Source organism: Pipistrellus kuhlii, unplaced genomic scaffold, assembly GCF_014108245.1.
Source record: "Pipistrellus kuhlii isolate mPipKuh1 unplaced genomic scaffold, mPipKuh1.p scaffold_m20_p_12, whole genome shotgun sequence".
Lineage (NCBI taxonomy): Eukaryota > Metazoa > Chordata > Mammalia > Chiroptera > Vespertilionidae > Pipistrellus > Pipistrellus kuhlii.
Genome location: NW_023425427.1, coordinates 1,753,520 through 1,774,173, shown reverse-complemented (window position 1 = coordinate 1,774,173; position 20,654 = coordinate 1,753,520). Strand labels below are relative to the sequence as shown.

General features: G+C 47.2%; 1 protein-coding gene across 3 annotated transcripts in view; it reads left to right on the top strand.

The window, feature by feature from the left end:
• Window positions 1-20,654, top strand: part of ASTN2 (astrotactin 2) — a 700,161-nt gene that overhangs the window by 393,569 nt on the left and 285,938 nt on the right. For all 3 annotated transcript variants that reach the window (XM_045579858.1, XM_036432815.2, XM_036432814.2), the window contains one exon: window positions 8,996-9,146. In XM_045579858.1, the coding sequence (XP_045435814.1) occupies window positions 8,996-9,146 (151 nt within the window). The remainder of the gene's footprint in view (window positions 1-8,995; window positions 9,147-20,654) is intronic.

Sequence of the window (20,654 nt, the reverse complement as noted above, 5' to 3'; positions counted from 1 at the left end):
AAAGTGCCATTCACAATTTAGCCACCTTTTACAGGCAAGACGACGGAAGCTCAGAGAGGTTAAGTGACTTACTCCGAGTCACACAGCTTTTGCAGCATACTTAATTTTAAGTTCTGCATGCCAACAGACTGTATTCTCGCTAAATGCATGTCTGTTGTTTATTTATTGGCGGTGGGAAAGTAAATGAAACCCTCTCTGGTTCTGTGCCCGGGAACTGGGTTCTTTGATTATATCGCACAGTCACTGGAAGATTTCCTTTAACCACCCTGGTGAGCTACTGCTGGCAATTGGAGATGTTTATGTGAGTCCTGAGCGGCCCATCGTCTGTGTGGCAGGTGCTGTTGAAAACACGGAACAAGAAGGGAGTTTATTTCTAATGGGCCTGATGAATCCCCAAAATGAACTTGTCAGTCTGACCAAGAAATGTAACGGTGAAGGAACAGGAAATTAATGATTGTTCCCTTGGCATAGACAGGTACTCCACCACCAGGCGTATGATTTGCTGGCTGTCAGCAACTTCTCTCTGCCCCAGCCTGGTTGGTAGTTATTGCTGTCAATAGCATTTGGTTCAATACCTCAGAAATGTGGATCAATAAACTCAGCACGTGCAGGATGAAATGAGCTTTAGCTTTACCTGGGAAAGGGGGAGGAAAGATGTGGATTCCCCTCCCTCTCTTCTTCCTTCTGTCCCTCCCTCCCTCCCTCCCTCCCTCCCTCCCTCCCTCCCTCCCTCCCTCCCTCCTTCCCTCCTTCCTTCCCTCCTTCCTTCCCTCCGCTCTTTTCCTCTTTCCTTCCTTCTCCTGCTCATTGTCCTCATCTTTCTCTAAGAGCCAGTGTTTTTGCTGCCTCTTCCAGGGAGCCTTTTGCAGTCAGTCCTTGAAGAATTCATTGCTTCCTCTTAGGACTCTCCATCACTCTGCTTCATCTTCTACAGCCTTTATTTGTTGTCTGGTGCGCTGCTTCAGGGAAGGGGCGTTTACCTCTGAGAGCTGGATATCCAGCAGAGACCAGGCACCCAGGAATGGAGACAGGCATCCCCACCAGGGCCCATCGGCAGCTCTCCGTGTGGGTGGCTGCAGTAAACGTGTCTAGCTCTAGAAGGAAGAGAAGGGGGACAGAGAGGGCCTAGCAGTTGTATCTTAGCACAAGGTGCCTAGCTTTGTTTATTGCCCCCAGACTCCCAGGTACCCTGCAAGGAAGCATTGCAATGATGCTCCTGTAGATGAGGAAACGAAAACAAGAGAGAAGAAAGTCACTCTTGTAAGCATATACCTTTGAGAACTTAAAAAAAAAAAAAAAAAAAATTCTGCCTCCAAACCCTGTCCTCTCACTGCAGTACATGTGTCCCTCCAGGAAGGTATGATTTGGGTGTGATCATAGTCAGATTTTAATTTCCTGTCTTTCCTTATCTGGACCCTTGTTTCCGGTTATATTCTCAGACCAGCAGAGGTTCAGGGAAAGCTGCTCCAGGCAGGGGCTGTCCACCTGGGCCCATGCTGCAGGTCCGGGAAATGACGGGGAGATATTACATTTTTATTTTTCCAGTCTCTCATTGTAATTTGGCATTTCCTTCTATTCCTTGTTTCCTTTGTTACGGATGTCTTAAAATATAGTTTATGCTCATCTCTACTTCCAATTGATGGTTGTCATTGCCTGTGTTACTGGAGCTCTTTATTTAAGACGTCAATAAAGAACAGGCATGTTATGATAGTAGAGCTGGCTTTTTAAAAATGTTTTGATAAGTGGCTCCTTTGGGAACACCTTTTGCATTGGATTTTATGCATTTAAAACCATTATTTTAAGATGTGGCCCTTTTGCTTCTCCAGGCTGACGCAGGGGTCCTGGGCACCAAGCTAGGAACTCTGTTCTCTAGGTCCGATAATTATTTGGATTGAGGTAAAGCAGGCTATTTGATAGTAATGGCCACCACCACACGAAAGCAAAGGTATTGTGGAGTGGTTCACGTAAGTGTGCATTCATCCATTCATTCATTCATTCATCCAGTCAACATCTGGGTGCCTGCAATGTCCCAGACACGTTTCCAGGTACTAGGCTGTAGTGAGCAGGACAGAGGCCCTGCCTTCAAGGAGCTTTTGTCATCTCATGTAGTTGCCATGGTAACCCAAGCGTTAGGTGCTATTATCCATGATCCCATGCATGAGGAAACAGAGGTTCAGAGTTTGCAGAACTTGTTCAAGTTTTCTCAGCTTGTAAGTATTGTTATTCGAAATCTAAGCTGGAAGGACCCTTAGAGATCACCTCATCGTTGTATAAATGTGGGGCCTGAGGACCAGAGAGGGAAGGGGGTCACCTGGAGACCCACAGCAGAGTGAGGCAGAGCCGGACTCCTCCAGCCAGTGATCCTCCTGCCAGAGGGCACAGCCCCATTTGCTCTCCAGTGCTGGGCTCTTCTGGCTCAGGGAAGGCCCCTCTGCCATCACAGATCACCAGGTTCTCCCCCTCCCTGGGCGTCAGGCACACTCCCTGCTGTGCGTTCTGAGCAGCTGCTCCTGAGAAGCCAGTGGCTCCCCCTCTGCAGCCCATGGAAATGAGCTTCTCTCAGTGATGAGAGCCATGCAGGCTCTCAATGGCTCCATGTGGGCTTTTCATGAATACATAATCCTCAAGCCTTAGCATCAGTCACTGAACCTCTTTTTTCTTCTTTATATGATGATAGGATTTGCAAGGGACAGGAAAAGGGGTGAGGAGGAGAATTTCTGTGACTGAACAGTTGGAGCAAATACAGGGAGGAGGGGAGGCTTTTTGCCAAGGAATGATGTCCTCAGAGATCAGATGGACTCACTGTCACTGTGCATGCGATGGGGTGGGAGTGAGGGTCATGCTTTATCTGATCTTCGTGGGGAAAGCCCTGGTGTGACAAAACTTCATCAGGCCACTAGCACTCTGCAGGGAAATCTGCCTCCCCCCCACCTCCCCCCGCCCCCATGTCCAACTCCCCTCCACCAATTCCCTAGATTAAGATCGGCCCCTCTGCAGTCTGCTCTCCTGGGTGCCCTGTCACTGCTAACTGCCCTCCCCTTCCAGCCTGGTCACTCCTAACTGCCCTTCCCTGCTGGCCTGGTCATCCCCAACAGCCCTTCCCGACAGGCCTGGTTGCCCCTAACTGTCCTCCCCTGCAGGCCTGGTTGCACCCAACTGCCATCCCTGCAGGCCTGGTCCTCCCCAACTGCCTTCTCCTGCTGGCCCAGTCACACCTAGCTGCCCTCCTCTGCTGGCCTGTTCCCTCCCAACTGCCTTCCCTTCTAGCCTGATCACCCACAACTGCCCTCCCCTGCCAGCCATCTTGTGGAGGCCATTTTGTGTCCACATGGGGGCAGCCATCTTTGACCACATGGGAGTGGCCATCTTGTGTGTTAGAGTGACAGTCAATTTGCATATTACTCTTTTATTAGACAGGCTAGTCCCATTTTTCAGATGAGAAAATGGAGGCTCAGTGTTTCAGAGACTTCCCATGGTCTCACAGTGAGTGGATCTGGAAGCAAACCTATCTCCTAGCCATAAGTCTCCACTGCTGCTCATGCTGCTGAGGCTCAGGCGGCTCTCTAAAACCCAAGGCAGTGGGCTGGGAGGGAAGCTTGGTTATTATCAAGCCCTGTCCTGGTTCCTCCCTCCCTGGGAGCCCAGGAAACAAGGCTGCCTGTTGTCAGCAAAGAATGATTAGTCTGAACCCCTGGGGGCCTCATCCCTGTGTCCCTGCCTGGGCCCGTGTCATCCATTCACACCTCTCTGCGAATGGCACAGACCTTCCCAGGTGTTGATTAAGAGCAGAGGATGTCAGCATCTGTTCCCAGCCATGCTTAATGCTCACCCTGCATGGGGCTCAGCCAACTTGGCCAAATGGAGCCCAGGTGCTGCATTCACACAGGAGCCATCAGGCAGGGAGGGATGGCAGCCTCTCAGCCGGGCGAAGTCTGGCTAACTCTGTTTTGAAAGCAGTATTATCGGAAAAAAATAATTAGGGTGTCAGAGCTGCTGGGAAGTATCTTTGGACAGTGTCTACACTTAATAGGTACAGAAATGGAGACAGAGAGGGGCCACAGAAGAGCCATCATCTTAACCAGCTCAGTCCCTGGCATGTAGTAGTAGGTGCTCAAATGCAGAAATAGAGACAGAGAGAGGCCACAGGAGAAAGATAACCTTTTTTTATTTATTTTAATTTTTAAAATATATTTTATTGATTTTTTACAGAGAGGAAGGGAGAAGGATAGAGAGCTAGAAATATTGATGAGAGAGAAACATCGATCAGCTGCCTCCTGCACACCTCCTAAGACGTGCCCGCAACCAAGGTACATGCCCTTGACCGCAATTGAACCCAGGACCTTTCAGTCCGCAGGTCGACGCTCTATCCACTGAGCCAAACCGGTTAAGGCAAGAGAGATAATCTTAATCAGCTCTGAACCTGGCATGCAGTAGGTGTTCAAATATTTGAATATTTGAGTAGATTTGTATTGGGTTTTAGAGTCTGGAAAACAAGTTTTTATGTGCCATCATTGCTCTCTCAAAAATAATTCTACACGTTTGGGAGCTAGAAAGATGTTACCACTTCACAGATGAGAAGACTCAGACTAAGAAGAAACTTCATTGGGGAGGAAGAATGTAGGTTCTGGAGTTGGACATACCTGGGTTTAAGTCCTAACTCCATCAATGAATTACCTGCTGCTAATCCCTCCTGCTGTGTCTTTGTATCTAAATATAGTTTTACTGAGCACAGCCATGTTCCTTCATTGCATTTTGATTATTGTTGTTGCATGTTTTCTATAGCTGCTTCTGCTCCATAAAAGCAGGATTGAGTAGTTGGAGCAGACTGTGTGGCTGGCAGAGCCTAAGATATTTACTGTGGATCCCTGTACAGAAAGTTTGCTGACCCCCACTCTGCCTGGGGTGTGCGAGGTACTTCATTCATGTTGGTCTTCTTTCAAATGAAGGAGACGTGGCTTCCTTGTTGCTCTTTCTCTGAGGCTTTACAAGCTTTGTAATTCTTACACCATGGCCTCAGAATCTGCACTAAGAAGGGCTGGGGTTAGGTGGGAACATTTTCTTCTGTCTTTCCTTTCTCTTTAGCTTTCCCAGTCTCTTTTCCCAGTGTCTCTGCTCTTTCCCACTCATGCAGTGTTTTATCTGCATTTCATTCTCTGTCTCTCTGTCTCCTTCCCCCACCCCCATCTCCTCTCCCTCTCTTCCTCCTCCACATGCACACAGTTGTTCTGTTTTCCCTCACCGTTTCTCCTTATAGAATCTGCTTCCCCCTCTCTTTCTCCTAATTTTTATTTTTGTCTCGTTACACTTCTGCCTCCATCTTCTTCTCTTTATGATACTCTTCTGGATCTATCTCTTATCTATGTGTATATCTTTCCATCCATATCTGTCTGTCGGTCCATCCATTTATCCACTTGATTATCCATTTATCTACTCATTTATCCACCCATCTATTATCCATTCATCCATCAGTCTATCAATCCATTTATTTATTCATTCACCCATTCATTTATCCATCTAAATACACATACATACATACATACATACATATGTACGTACATCTTCTTCTGGATTATTGTTTCTGCCTCTTTGTTTCTCTTCTTTCTTTCTAGCAGTTTCTGTACATGCTGATCTCTTTTTCTTGTTCTCACACTTTCTCAGACAATCTCTCCCTCTGTCTTTATCTCCTCCTCTCATTTCCCACTTGAACTTCTCCCTCTCAGGAAGTTAATATTTTAGTAGCCTTAATGTGGCCTCAGGATCCTCAACTCTTTCCATGATTCAAAAGTGACACGTCCACCAAGGGCTTCAGATCAGGAGCTACTCATTTTCCCCACCCCTGTCACCTGTAGGCACTCTGTGCAAAGTTAAGGAGGGAGGGGAGGATCTGGCAGCTCCCTCAGCATCTCCTTCGCTATGCACTTCAGGCTGAGCAGGGAGGATTTGGACCAGGAACCCAGAGGTGGGGGTGGGCAGGGCAGTCCTATGGGAGAGGCTCTCTGGAAGATGCTGATGGGTGGAGACTGCATCCATGCCTTCTGGTGTCTTTTTTGTTTCATTTGAAAAACACTTACTTAGAACAAGTTCTTACCAGGCCTTGTGCTGGGGGCTAAGGAGGGATGACTGAATCTTAACTCTTCACTTCAAAAGCCTACAATCTCTCTAGGAAACCATAGAGCTGATTGATATCAATAAGATAAAAGGATAAACTGTTCTCAAAGGAAAAAAGGAATGATTCTGGTTGGGGGGAGGGGGGAGGGGTCACAAAGGAGGTCAGGCATAGTAAGCTCAGGGGAGCTGAGCTTTGCCCAATGTCACTGCTGCATCCCCACTACCTAGAATAGTGTCTGATACACAGCAAGCACTCAGAACGCAATGCGATATATGGGTGAATGAACGAATGAATTTGAACACTTTTGAAGGATTTTTTAGGGATGTGACGGGGGCAAAAAGACAAAGATGAGCATTCTCGACCAGTGGTTCCAACCGTGGGCAATTTGATTTTTAATGGGGGACAATTTGAGAATGAGTTATTAACAGTGAATTTTTTACATTTCTTATGGTTCTTGGGGCCTCATATACAGTACATAAATATGTATTGCGACATAGGCATTTTCGTTTTCTATTATATGTTTTAAAACTTTATTTGCTGTTTTTCATACCACTTTATATTATTATTAACAATTTCTTAGTGATTTCTTCCTCAGTACTTCGACTGTCCTTTTCTTTTTCTCTTTCATGAATGCTATGTTCTTTGGAAGCTTGTTTAGACCAAGTTAATGACCATTTAGGCTTCCTCCATGTGAATAGGAGTTCACTTTTTGAATAATAAGAATTACATGTCACAGGGGGGCATCAGGATTTGAGAGATACTTAGGTGAGGCGTGGCCAGCAAAAGGTTGGGAATCATACAGAACGGCATGATTAAGGATTCCGAGAGATGAAGACACATAGTAGGGGTGTCGAACTCAATCAGAGAAGGGGCCAAAATCTAAAATCCAGCCTAAATCGCAGGCAGAATGGTTTACTGAACAGTCATAAACTGTCATTGTGATGGAAACGCAGCGGAGTGCAGTGATGACAGCGTGGTGCGGGCCACATTGCAAGGCCTGGCGGGACGGATTTGGCCCACGGGCCTTGTGTTTGACACATGTGACATAGGGTATTCAGGTTCCCTCTTCAGGACTGGCCCTCCCATCTCAAGGTCATGGCTAGCGGCCTGCAGCTGTGCCCCTTACCGGGCATTTCTTTCAGCCACAGTAAACTGCCTCACCCAACGGTACCCCTTCCAGGTGGCAACGCTTGGCCCATGACGGCTGGATCCCTGCCTCCGTCAGAGACATCTGTAAAGACCATCACAGCTGCTCCGAGCTCCCTTTAGGACCAGCTGAGGCTGACGATCTACATGGCATCAACCATATTGCAGGCCAATCTCTTCCTTTGCCCAATCCTGCCTTAGACTTCCTCCAACTGTATCCCATGTGGACTCCTTGGTAACGCCCAATGTGCACTCCTCTGTTCCAGAGTCAGTTTCCAGGGAATCTGACCTGAAACTGTATATTTAGGGAATGGGAAGAAGCCCAGGGACCAGATTTATAAAGGACCTTGAAAGCCAAGGATGTGAATTTAGGTTTTCCTCTATAAGTAATGGAGAGCTGTTGATCAGTGGGTAGCTAATTAGAGCTGGAATTGAACAGTTCACTGGCAGTTGGTACAAAAGATCAGACAGAGGCAGTAAGACTGTAAACAGGAAAGAAGTTAGCAGACCAAACCCTGGAGCTCCAGGCCTGATGAGGGAAAGGATGGGAGAAGGGATAGAGGGTGACCCAGGACATCACCAATAGTCTTAGGATCTCTGATTGCTAAGAGCACATTCACAGGCATCTCCTCTCACAGTTCCGGGTTCTACAAGTCACATGTCATGGAGCAGCACAGTGCCTCTCTAATGCCCATATTATCTCCTGCCATGGTGGGCATCTTAGATATTCCAGTGCTAGACTATTCCTTGCCTGGACCTTTCTCAGGAATACAGACTCCGGAAACTTCTATCTGTGTCTCTCACCTAATAGAATTCTGGAAGAGCCATAAATCATGGTAACTCATCCAGTTGTATCTCTTGGGAATCTCATTCGGGAGCAATCATGCTTTTGCCTAAAATCCCATGACCTTTCTTCCCACATCCATTGTTACCAGTCTTGATGGTGTGACTTGCACACAATATTTGTGGCTTGGCTTTTACAGGCTGTGTAATTGGGGCTAAGTCCCACCCCTTACATGTTTTTGGTGTATATATTATACACAGAGTCAGAATAGTAGGAGGGTGCCCATTTTGAAGAGTTGCCTCGGGGAGGTCGGGAATCTGTAGAAACATAAATGATGCATGTTAAAGAGTTGGGCAGTGGGAGGAGCTTGGTACAAACTCCATTTTTTGTGATTGTGAGCTGGTGGTCATCAGTAAGACACTTCTTCACCTTCCTCAGCCACCGTTCCCTATTGGTTGAATGAAATTTGGATGCCTTCTTTCTACAATTATAAGATTCATGAAATAAAGGGTATAAAGTTCCAATACAACCTTATTTTTCACAGGTAGACACACATCATGTCATATGATAATAAACCTATTGGATTATTTTGTTTTTCTTGTTTTCTTTTTAGTAAGGTCATTGTATCATTTTCTTGATTATATGCAGTGGTCGGCAAACTCATTAGTCAACAGAGCCAAATATCAACAGTAAAATGATTGAAATTTCTTTGGAGAGCAAACCTTTTTAAAATTAAACTTCTTCTAACGCCACTTCTTCAAAATAGACTTGCCCAGGTCATGATATTTTGTGGCAGAGCCACACTCAAGGGGCCAAAGAGCTTCATGTGGCTCGAGAGCTGCAGTTTGCCTATCACTATGTATAGTAAATTATATTAAAGGTAATGAATGCACAGATTTTTAAAAATCTATTGTCCTAGATGTCTCTGGGGTTTAACCATCCCCTCTCTCTCCAAGGGAAGAAGCGATGCTGTCCACCTACTTTGAAACCATCAATGACCTGCTGTCCTCCTTTGGGCCAGTCCGCGACTGCTCTCGGAACAATGGAGGCTGCACTCGCAACTTCAAGTGTGTGTCTGACCGCCGGGTGGACTCCTCGGGCTGTGTGGTAAGTGCCCATCGGCTCATGAACCTGGTATGGTAGCCCAAGATGCCAAGGCTGCTTGCGGGAGACCCCTCCCTGTGAGGGAGCCAGTCAAGGAGGATCACTCTACTCACCACTCCTACCTCTGTGGCCTCAGCACACCAGCTGCCTCGGTTTCCTGATCTGTAAAGTGGGACAATCAAACCTGCCTTGTAGAATTGTTGAAAGAATGAAGTAGAATATTAGAACTTGAGTCCTCAATATACAATAGGCCCTTGAAAGCTCTTGACTTCGGGAAGCTTGCAGCTCATTTGGGAATGGGGTGGAGAGATAGGGCATGGCAGACTTATTTCTAATAGCACCATTAGGGGCAAGTCAATGCAATGTCCAAAAAAGAAAGTCTTAGTTGAGACTCACATTTGTAGAAGGCTTCCTGGGGAAGCTGGAGTTGGAACTGGTTTCAAAAGAGGGGACCCTGCCTTGGCCAGTGTGGCTCAGATGGTTGGACATCATCCTGTGCACCAAAAAGTTGCTGGTTCGATTCCCGGCTAGGGCACACTCCCCAGTTGGGGGCTTGATCCCAGTAGGGGGTATGCAGAAGGCAGTTGATCAATGTTATGCTCTCACATCGATGTTTCTCTCTTCTCCCTTCCTCTCTCTCTCTGTCTAAAAATCAATAAACTATTATTTTTTTTAAAATAGGGGGTTCATTTATATTAGTAAAAGAGCATTGCTAGCTAATGTATGACAAAAGGATGGTGAATATGTAGTATGGAGCTTTGTTTAGTGTCTAATGTGGGATAAGGGCACAGAAGAAGACAGGTGTGGCCTATAGAAGAGGATGTCACTGGATGATATTCCTCCATAGGAATGACCTAGGCCAGTGGTCGGCAAACTCATTAGCCAACAGCACCAAATATCAACAGTACAACAATTAAAATTTCTTTTGAGAACCAAATTTTTTAAACTTAAACTTCTGCTAATGCCACTTCTTCAAAATAGACTTGCCCAAGCCATGGTATTTTGTGAAAGAGCCACACTCAAGGGGCCAAAGAACCGCACGTGGCTCCCAAGCTGCAGATGGCCAACCATGGCCCTAGGCTGCTTATTTAAAATGCAGGCGTGAGAAATGTGGATGCTACAGAGGGGCTTAGGTCCCAGTATTTGTAACAATTTAATGAGTGTGTGTGCATGTCACAGAGGCAAGTGCTGCCTTGGAAGCATTGCCCTGCAATCTGAACTCCTACCCTGGCATTCAGGCCCTTTCTAGATTCGGTCCCCTTTCCGTTCTTTTATACTAGAGCCAAATGGAGCTAATTAGAGGTTGTTCTCTGAACAGATACGTGTTTGTTTACTGCCTTACTGCCTCAGAGCCTTTGCTCAGGCTGTATTTTTGTTGTTTTGTTTTGTTTTGTTTTGTTTTGTTTTGTTGAGGAGGTTAGTATCTAAAGTGCGTAGCTCCCCAGCCCATTTTATTTAGCAAACAAGTAGACTTCTTTCTGGACTCATCTCCTTTGTCAAGCCTTTCCCATCCTGGCTTGGAGAAGGGGCTATGCTCTTCTAATGATCATCACTGTTCTCTGTGCCTACATCTGTCCTCTCATGTGTGGTGATTTATTGCACAGCCTGGCTCTTCACAAGTTTATCTCACAACAAGTTGAGGGAAACCCATGGAATCTGTAGGTTCAGCTAAGCGCCCCAATAGTTGCCATCTCTGTAAGTGAGCAGGAAGGAAGGGTTGGGCTCAGGAATGGGAGTTCCTGCTCTGGTCTAGACTCTTGGTAAGTGGGTTCCTAAAGTGCCAACACAACAGCCAGCAACTAGACTGGCCAGGAGACCAATACAGAGAAGCTTCTAGAGAATGAGATAATGCAGTGCAACTGTGTTTGAGACTCAAAGATCCAAAGTGCCTTCGGAGGAGGATGGGCAATTGGGGATTACATTGATTAGAATTCTTAGGTTTGTAAAAGACAAACTCAATGCAAACTACTTTAGACAAAAAAAAAGAGAGGAAATATATTGGCTCAAATGAAAGAGGAGGCACAATAGGCTTAAGAGGATTAACCAATGTCATTGGGATTCCTCTCGTACTCTTAGCTCTGCTTTCCTCGTCACCCTATCCTTCTCGGGCCACTCAGTGCATCCTGCAGGACAAGAACATCTCCTCCAAGTTCCTCCTAAAGTCATGGGATTCCTCGTAAGGTCATGGACGAACTTGGTCCTCAGCCCTTCCCTGTACCAATCACTGTGGTCAGTGACCACAGAACCAGTCATTCCTGGGGCTTGAGCCAAATGGCCACTGCACCTAAAATGTGTGGTAGTGCCGAAACCGGTTTTGCTCAGTGGTAGAGCGTCGGTCTGCAGACTGAAAGGTCCCAGGTTCGATTCCAGTCAAGGGCATGTACCTTGGTTGCGGGCCCATCCCCAGTAGGGGGTGTGCAAGAGGCAGCTGGTCAATGTTTCTCTCTCATCAACATTTCTAGCTCTCTATCTCTCTCCCTTCCTCTCTGTAAAAAATCAATAAAATATATTAAATAAAAAATATTTAGTGAGTCGAGGGAAGGCATAGACTCTCCAGGAAAAGCAGGGTACAAGTGGCAGAAAGAGGGGCTGTGGCTGTGTCCTGCAGACTATTGCAACCCAACCCTTCACTTTGCATGTTGGAAAAGTGAGGCCCAGTGAGAGAGAGGAGGGTTTGGCTGAGTCTTAGAGCTAGTCAGTAGACAAACACAAGGATGGTGTTGTTTCCCTTTTTCCATTAGTTCTCTTTTCCTGAACTAATTAAGCTCTACTTTAGGTTAGATGTCCCAGAAAAATGAAGCCTCAGAACACGGAGATGTGTGTGTGTGTGTGTGTGTGTGTGTGTGTGTGTGTGTACCTGCGCACACATGAGTGTGTCTAGGCAAGAATTGTCTTTTTTTCCTCTGGTTAATGTAAACTGGAAAGATGAAGAGACAGAGAGGGGGAAAGCCAAGAACATTCGGTCCCTGGAGGTGAAGAGAAAATTCCACAGTCTGATGAGGTTGTCAGAGACCTTCCTCACTAGATTAAGGATCTAATGTTGAAGCTGCGCCTTCAGGGCTCGATGGCTGTAAGGCAGGCTTTCTCTCCACACCTTCAGAGGAGACGGATGAATACCAGCTTTCACACTGGAATGTAACATCTCTCTCATTTCTCCGCAGGCTCTTCCTCATGCTTGCAAAGAGAAACTTTTTCTGACAGCCCCTCTTTTAACAACATCCACGTGGCAAAACAATGCTTTATATTTTTAGAGCACTTTTAGAGTTCTGAAAGCATGTCCACACCCAATACCTAACTCATCTTTAGGACAAACCTGGACAGTAGCTTCCCGCACCCATGTGGGAAGCAAACAGAGTTTTCAAGGTTTCACCACAAGGTGGCGGAACGGAGGCACAATGACATGTCTTCAATTTTATTCTTAGTGCCAGAAGAAAAATAATTGGGAGCTGAGAGGAGGTGGCAGCAAAGAACATTAGAAAGAAGGCTGGTCTGAGTGAATTTGTCTTAAGCGCTGACGTGGTCATTAGAGAGCTTTATAATCCATGGTGACCTCATTAACCTCTGTTTATTAATCTATTAAAAAGGGAGCAATTGCTCTTGAACTCATAGGTTTTCTGAAAATTTAAAGAGTATAACTATAAATGATTTGGGAGTTTCAAAGTGCCATTTATGTGTGAGATGCTAGGACTTCAGATGCTGATGTTTTTATGTTCTATTTGGAATGTTGAAAACTCAGGAACAGCCGAGGCCGGTTTGGCTCAGTGGTAGAGCATCGGTCTGCGGACTGAAAGGTCCCAGGTTTGATTCCGGTCAGGGGCATGTACCTTGGTTGCGGGCACATCCCTCGTAGGGGGTGTGCAAGAGGCAGCTGGTCGATGTTTCTCTCTCATCGACATTTGTAGCTCTCTATCTCTCTCCCTTTCTCTCTGTTAAAAATCAATAAAATATATTTAAAAAAAAAAGAAAGAAAGAAAAGAAAACTCAGGAACAGCTGAAACCGGTTTGGCTCAATGGATAGAGCGTCGGCTTGGGGACTGAAGGGTCCCGGGTTTGATTCTGGTCAAGGGCATGTACCTTGGTTGCGGGCATATCCCCAGTAGGGGGTGTGCAAGAGGCAGCTGATCGATGACTCTCTCTCACTGATGCTTCTAACTCTCTATCTCTCTCCCTTCCTCTCTGTACAAAATCAATAAAATATATTTAAAAAAAAAACAAACTCAGGAACACACCACATTTAATTTTTTAATGTTTCTGTAACTGAATTTCATTTTTGTTTTGCTCCATTCATTAGTAGTGGAAGCTTAATTCCAGTCAATTTAGGTTTCCTGCCTCCTTCTTCTTCCTAAACATCCCAGTTCATGGGGCACCTGGTGTATGCCTAAGGCACGGAGGTCAGGGGGTGCTTTGTGTTGGACCATCACCTCTCAGTTCTGGTACCTGCTGTCCCCTCTGGCCCTGGGCCACCACTCTTTTCTCTGGCATATGTCAAGACCCCTCCTTTCCCAGGTGACATGTAGGTATGTGTTCCATTCCAGCGTCTGCTGGCATGTTCTGTGCATCCCTACCATAGGTCATTTGAGTCCAGCAGGCTGAACTCATCAGATGGCTTCTCCACCCTATGGGAGCCTGAGGCAAGGCCAGCACCTCTTGCACACCACTCTGAGGCCAGGATCTGAGGGGAGCTGGCTGGAGCCCTTCTGACCCAGACAGACTATTTATAGGTGGCCGTTTTATGACAGGGACAGCACAGGACCATGCTTGCCATCCACCAAATCCAGCTGGCAAGAGAGGCACAGATCCCCTTTGCCTTAAGATCCCTTAAACCCACATGATTTTCTTCTTTAAAAATTCTCTTCTTTCCTCATTCTCTAGGGGGTAGGGGGTAGAGACCGGTGAGGCGGGGCCTTGCCTGGCACCGTTCATGTTCCCCGCCACCCATCCCTGGTTCCCCATTTGCCATTGGGTGATGGGAGCCTGCCAGCCAGGGGAAGGGACTAAGGTGGTCAGTGCACCTCAAAGTGACTGATCGAGTGGTCCTTCTGGTTGTTCCACCATTAGGGTCAATTTGCACATCATCTTTATATTAGGTAAAATATATAGGATTATTTTACCTTCTTATTAGACCTCAATTTCTGAAACCCAATTTTTTTTAAATGACTTCTTTGCTTGGTTTCCTGGTTCGGCTATGGTCCTCTTGTATGCAGTTGTCCAAATTTGAGAAGGTCATAAGGTGTGTGGTAGGCAGAATAATGGCTTCCCCAGGCATGTCCACATCCTAATGCCTGGAACCTATGAATACATACATCAAAGGGAGGGATTAAATTCACATGTAGAATTAAAGTTGCTGATAAACCGATTTTAAAGAGAGATAGTCCACAATTAGGAGGTGGGCCCAGTGGAATCACAGGGTCCGGAGAGGTAGAGGAGGGAGGCAGCAGGAGTTCAGAGCGGTGCCCTGTTGCTGGCTTTGAGGGTGGAGGAAGTGGGTACAAGCTCAGGAAAGTCTCTCGATACTGGAAAAGGCAAGAATGGAACCCCCACAAAATCTCCAGAAAAGGAATGCAGCCCTGCGGACACCTTGCTTTTAGCCCACGGAGACTGTTAAGCTATGAAACTGTAGGAGAATGAATTTGTGTTGTTTTAAACTGAAAATTCATGGCAATTTGTTACAACAGCAAAAAAAAAACCAATGCAGGGCGGGTGAGACGATGGGAAGGGAGGGTGATGCAGGAGACACTACATAAAGAATTATCCTGTTATTTCAGTTTTCACTTGTTTCCAGGGAGACACTCACCTCCTGACCAGGGTGGAGGAAGTGACAATGAGCAAAGTGTCAGAAGAGGGAGGGAGACTTGCGTTCCTCTACAAGGTGCTGAGGAGTAGAAAATTGTTATCTATTAGAAATGGTATCCACCTGACAAACGTAATTACATCAGCGAGGCGGTTTGAAAAGCCAGCTCTGTTTCCGCTTATTGTGTGTGGCAGAATAAACATTGCAAAACTTTAATCAAGATAGAGGACGAAACCAAAGAAAACTGTAAGCCCTTAATCATGGCAGGATGCTGAGGACAGTTCTGCCTTCTGAGTCGCTGCTGCCCTGGAAGCATGTCACTCAAGCTGTTCCTCTGAGTTATCCTGGTTTCCCGCTCAGGAAGGGGCCCCTTGATGGACTCAACCCCAGTCATTTAAGTAAAATAAATGCCAATTCACAGACCCCACCCCCTCCTTCCAGTGATCTGTGGTTGCATAGCAAACTGTCCCCCCAAGTTCAGTGGCTTAAAACAACTAGCTGCTTTTGCTCACAGTTGTGTGGATCAGAAATATGGGAAGGGCTTAGCTGGGTGATTGGCCTCTGGTCCAGGACAGGTGGGGCATCTGAGGCTGGGGGGCTCGAGTCCACAGGAGCCCCTTCACCTATCTGTCTGGGGTTGGGGCTGGAGCTGGCAGCCAGCCGGTGGATTCAGGCTGTGTGGGACCTCATCTGGTTCTGTGGACTCCAGTGCCTGCCCATGGCCTCTGCATTTGGCTTGGGCATCTCACACCAGGGAGGCTGGGTGTGCAAAGGAAGCATCCCAAGATCGAGTGTCCCAAGAGCCTAGGGAGGGCCTTCAGGGCTTCTTAGCACGGGTTTCAGATGTCCCAGAACCTCATTCCTACCACATTCCATTGGTCAAATGGGCCATTAGGTCAGCTCAGATCCAAGGGCGGGAACAGCACTCAGCCTGTCTATAGGAATCATGTGGCCGTCTTTCATCTACCCACTTACCTATGACCTGAACTCTCAGACCAAAGCTGTCACCTCAGGAAGGGATCCTGAAGAAGCCCTAACCAGGCCAGCACCTCTACCCATACAGACAGGGAGACAAAGGCCTGGGAAGATGCGGGAATCACTCAAGTTCCTGTAGGAAGCAGTGATCCAGTCAAGATTTGATTCCAAAGTCCTTTCCTCCTTTCAGTTGCACCTTCCTAGGGTTTGGCCGCAGAGCATCAGCCACTGCAGCATCCCAAAGATTTATTTAGTGTGCAGGACCGGGAATTGATCAAAAGAGGCAAAACCCAGAGCCCCGCCTTGTTTTATTGGCTAGTTCACAAGACGAGATGCACTTCAGCGGGGCTGTGCCAGGTTGTAACCTGGCACAAGTCACTTTGTATTTGCACAAGAGCATGGAATAGGACTGGCAGGTGTGGTGTGGAGAGGGAGGTGGCGATAGGAAAGACCAGGCACTCACTAAGCACCCACTGTATGCCCGCTCCCTTATGTTCACGGCAGCAAATGCTTGTAACTCTACTCCTAGATGGGTGTCATTATATCCCTTTCACAAGACAGAAAAGCTAGTCACAGAAGAGCAATCATCCACACAGCGCCGGTGCCAGGCATGATTCTAAGTGCATTGCTCATTTCAGCCAATTTAATTCTCACAGTCCTCCTCTGAGCTCGGTTTTATGACTGTCTCCACTTTGTACATGAGAAAAACGAAACTGTCTGGCAGAAAAAGAGGGACTGGGAAGATGCAGAGAGGAAGGAGGGGCCCAGTGAGCCAGTCCAGGTGTTCATGGAAAGTTAGGACAGCAGGAGGTGCGGGGGTTGGCATCCTGGCCGGATCCTAGGGAGTGGTGGTACCGTTGGGGGCAGAGGTGTGTTTAGGGGAAATTCTAGTGCAACCTCTGGGTTCCAGACCATTCCCACTCCGATCTACCCCCTCGTCACCCAGCCGCATTCTCACCTGCCCTTCTTCCTCTTTCTCTCTTTCCATTTGACCTAAAATGCTACCTGGCTTCCTATGGAAAAACCTGGGACCTTTGATTTCCCAGAGATGCTGACAGGCAACAACAACAACAAAAATGCTGCCTTCTAAAAAGTCAAGATGCTTAAAGATATGAATTTCCATTTGTTATAGGTCAGGCGTCTCTTGGCACTGCTCAGCAAAAGGCAAAACCTGGAATCTGGCTCATTTTAGGAGAGAGGCTGCTTCTCTCCATCCCTCCTTCTCCCCCCTTTAATGACTCAACTGGACTATAATTAAAGGAAACAGAACTCAAGGGGGGCGGGGAGGGTGGGCGAGGAGGGTCTGTAACGTGAGAAGTCCCTTTGTAGCACAGCCCAGGTGCTGCTGACCAGGGAAACCCAACCCCATCCGCCTGATGTCCTGCCCCAGGGCCGGTGAAGCAACACTGAGCCTCGGTGAACCTGGCCCCTGGGAACTGGTTCTTCCTCCCCAGAGACAGACTCAGAGCTCAGCCCATCCCTGCCGATCAGCCACTGGGGTGTGATGGATTCACAGTGCAACCAGGACAGGCTGTGCCGGAGTCCAGAACCAGGAGGAATGGTGCTGGCCACATTTTTCTCCCCTCCAGAAAAAAACAAAACAAAAAACCTAAACTCAGAGACGCCTGGATTGGGAAAGATTATTTAAAAAGTAGTCCATCTCCCATATGGTATCTTCATCCCGAGTGCCCTCAAGTCCTGAGACAGAGAATTCTCCATATACACCAGTGCTGATATTGGTATTGATAGCATTGGGGAGCTGATGCCATTGATGAACAACTCAATGCTCCACTGATATCAGCACTAGTAGTACTGATGGAGATAGATAATAGAGCTTCCGAAGGCCTGTGATGTGCCCGGCCCTGGGATAAATGCTGTAAACACATCCCCTTGAACCCTCACAGCTACCTTAGGAGACAGGCACTGTTATCACCCCTCTTGTCCACGGGGAAATGGATTCAGAAAGCGCAAGAAACTTGCCCACGTCCAACCAGCTGGGTAAAAGCAGAGCAGGTATTCAAAGCCCTGGAATCCCAAAGCCCGTTCTCCTAACTCAGTGGACGGCAAACTGCTGCTCGCAAACCACATGAGGCTCTCAAGCTGTGGTTTGCTGCTCTGTTGACTAATGAGTTTGCCGACCACTGGCCTACCTCATCAGATGTCAGCTTCCACCGGCTGAGGGTGGTTCGCCAGGATAAAGTGAACGTCCCCAGTGTCGGGGACATCAGAGGAGGGGGCACTTCTCTCTCTCCATCCTCCTCCAGTGTCCAGGATTCCTTCTCCCTCCCCTGCATCCACGAACCTGGAGAAAGATTAAAAAATAAAGAAAGAAAGAAGGAGGCTTGTGAACCCTAGGCAGTTTGGCTCAGTGGATAGGGTCCCGGGTTAGATTCCTGGCAAGGGCGCTTAGTTTGGTTGCGGGTTTAATCCCTGGCATGTCACTGTGTGATGTTTCTCTGTGTGTGTTCCTCCTCCCTTCCACTCTGTGGAAACCAGTGGGAAAATATCCTCAGGTAAGGACTAATAAAAAATAAATAAAAGAGGAGGAGTATGGGAAAAGGGGATGGGGGTGGTCAGAAAAGAGGAAATTGGAACTGTGCTCATTGGCTCAGTGCTTGCACACAGGCTCTGGGGGTGAGAAGGAAGGAGTTGTCCCTCCGCGGGGAGCTCTGTGCTTGCACCTTTCCTTTGTAAACTTCCAGGTGCTCCGTGGCCCAGGAGGATAGGTTTGTAAGATGAGGTGTGGCATTCTCATCAAGCCTATGCACCCTTTTGTGATGTGCCATGTTTTTTTGATTCTTTGTGTGACATTTGAAGCCTTCTTTATTACAGCTCGCCCCACCCCCTCCTTTTATTTCTTTGGGATCTGGATTTGCTGGGTCTGATGGCATTTCTGGTCAGCTGGTCTTATTGTGTGGAAGTCATTCACAGTTAAAGTCAGGGAGCAGCCCCCACCCTTCCAAAGCGATAGGTTTCACCCATGGATTCCTGGAAGAAGGGCTGGAAGGAAAGGAACGCCCAGGAGGCAGGGATGGGAGCTGAGGCCGGTCCTGCGGCCTGTGGGCTTCAAGCCTGGGATAAAGGTCTTGGGGCAGGCGCCAGCCATTTCCTAGACAGTACTTCCTAGTACCAGACAAGCAGTTTGGGACTGGCTGTGGGAGGGGCCAAAGGCCCTTTCAGTTCCTAAAATCTATGACCTCGTCACTATATCTCAAGGGGAAGCAGTTCTAACATTGGAAGGGCCTGAGGGCCCAAAACGCAGCTGGGGCTTAACTTGTGATTGTTGGGAAAGTGACTATCCAGGGGAGATCAGTATCGTGTTTAAGAGAAATTCTTGGCATTAGAGAAGCCTGGGCCAACACTCCGTCATTCACTAGCCATGTGGCTTTGGGACAAATTATTCAAGGCCTCTGGTCTCGGGTTCCTGCTGAGTGACATGGGATAGTAAACTCTGACAAACTGCTATTTGGACTCACTGAGATGATGCAAACCAAAGGGGCCAGCATCTGGCCCGAAGCAGGCAGGGAACCGGGGAGCTGTTAGTACCCTTCTCTGCTGTTTCATGCTGGGGTCTTGACGGTGGTGGTGCTGGAGGTGGCGATGAGAGCTGAAATGATCTGAGTGCACGTTAGGGTCCAGCGCCTCTGATATGGGTCTCACTATTATATCCCTGTTCTTCCAGATGGGGAAACTGAGGCAGAGAGAACTTAAGTAGCTCACTGAGGCCCGAATAGCTCCTACATTCTAGAGCGGGACTGAAAGCCAAGCAGCTGGGGCCAGAACCCTCTACCAGGGCACATTCTTCATAATGTCATTTGAAGTGGATCCTATATTCTGTGGGCCAGAATATACCATTATTTACTTTGTCTCAGTGATGGACATGTTGAGTGTTTCTAACTTTATCCATTATAAACAAGGTGGCTCTGAGCAGAAGGCTTTGAGTTATTTGTATATTTAGAGTAGACCTCTATAAGGACAGTTTTCCCATTGTGTTATGTTCCACGATGTGGGATGGAATTTTTGAAAAACATATATTTTTTTAATTTATTTCAGAGAGGAAGGAGAGAGAGGGGAACATCAATGATGAGAGAGAATCATTGATTGGCTACCTCCTCCTGCCTGTCCCCAACTGTGGACCGAGCCTAGAACCAGGGCATGTGCCCTGACCCGGAATCCAATCATGACCTCTGGGTTCATAAGGTGACACTCAACCACTGAGCCACACTGACAGGACATTAAAAAAAAAACAAAAAAAAAACAAAAAAACAGGCTAAAGGGTTTGGCCAAACAAGTCCTTGGAAAGAGGAATGGTATAATAAAAGTGGTACTTTAGGGGGTAGAGAAATGTGCATGATGCGATACGAAAGGGGGAGAGTCCAAATGCAGAGGGTCAGCGCAGAGAAGAGCAAAGCAGGAGGCAGGCGATGGGGGGAGGGGGGAGGGGGGGAGTGGGGTTTAGACCCAGCATCAGCAAGATTCTCAGGGGATGTGCCAAGTGTGCTGTGAGCATAACCCATAGCTGCTGGAATGCCGATAATGAAACACTTTTCTGCTTTGCTTTCTTTTGTTGTTGTTCAGTAACCCGTGCTCATTGTAAAATAAAATAAAACGAATTCAAACACTGCTGAAATGTATAAACCAAGGTCCTCTTTCTCTACTACTCACTCACGTTAGAAATAACTTTGTCACACTTTGGTTTATATATTTCTTGCTGTACATTTTACCCCTCTGCATTTGCAAAAATA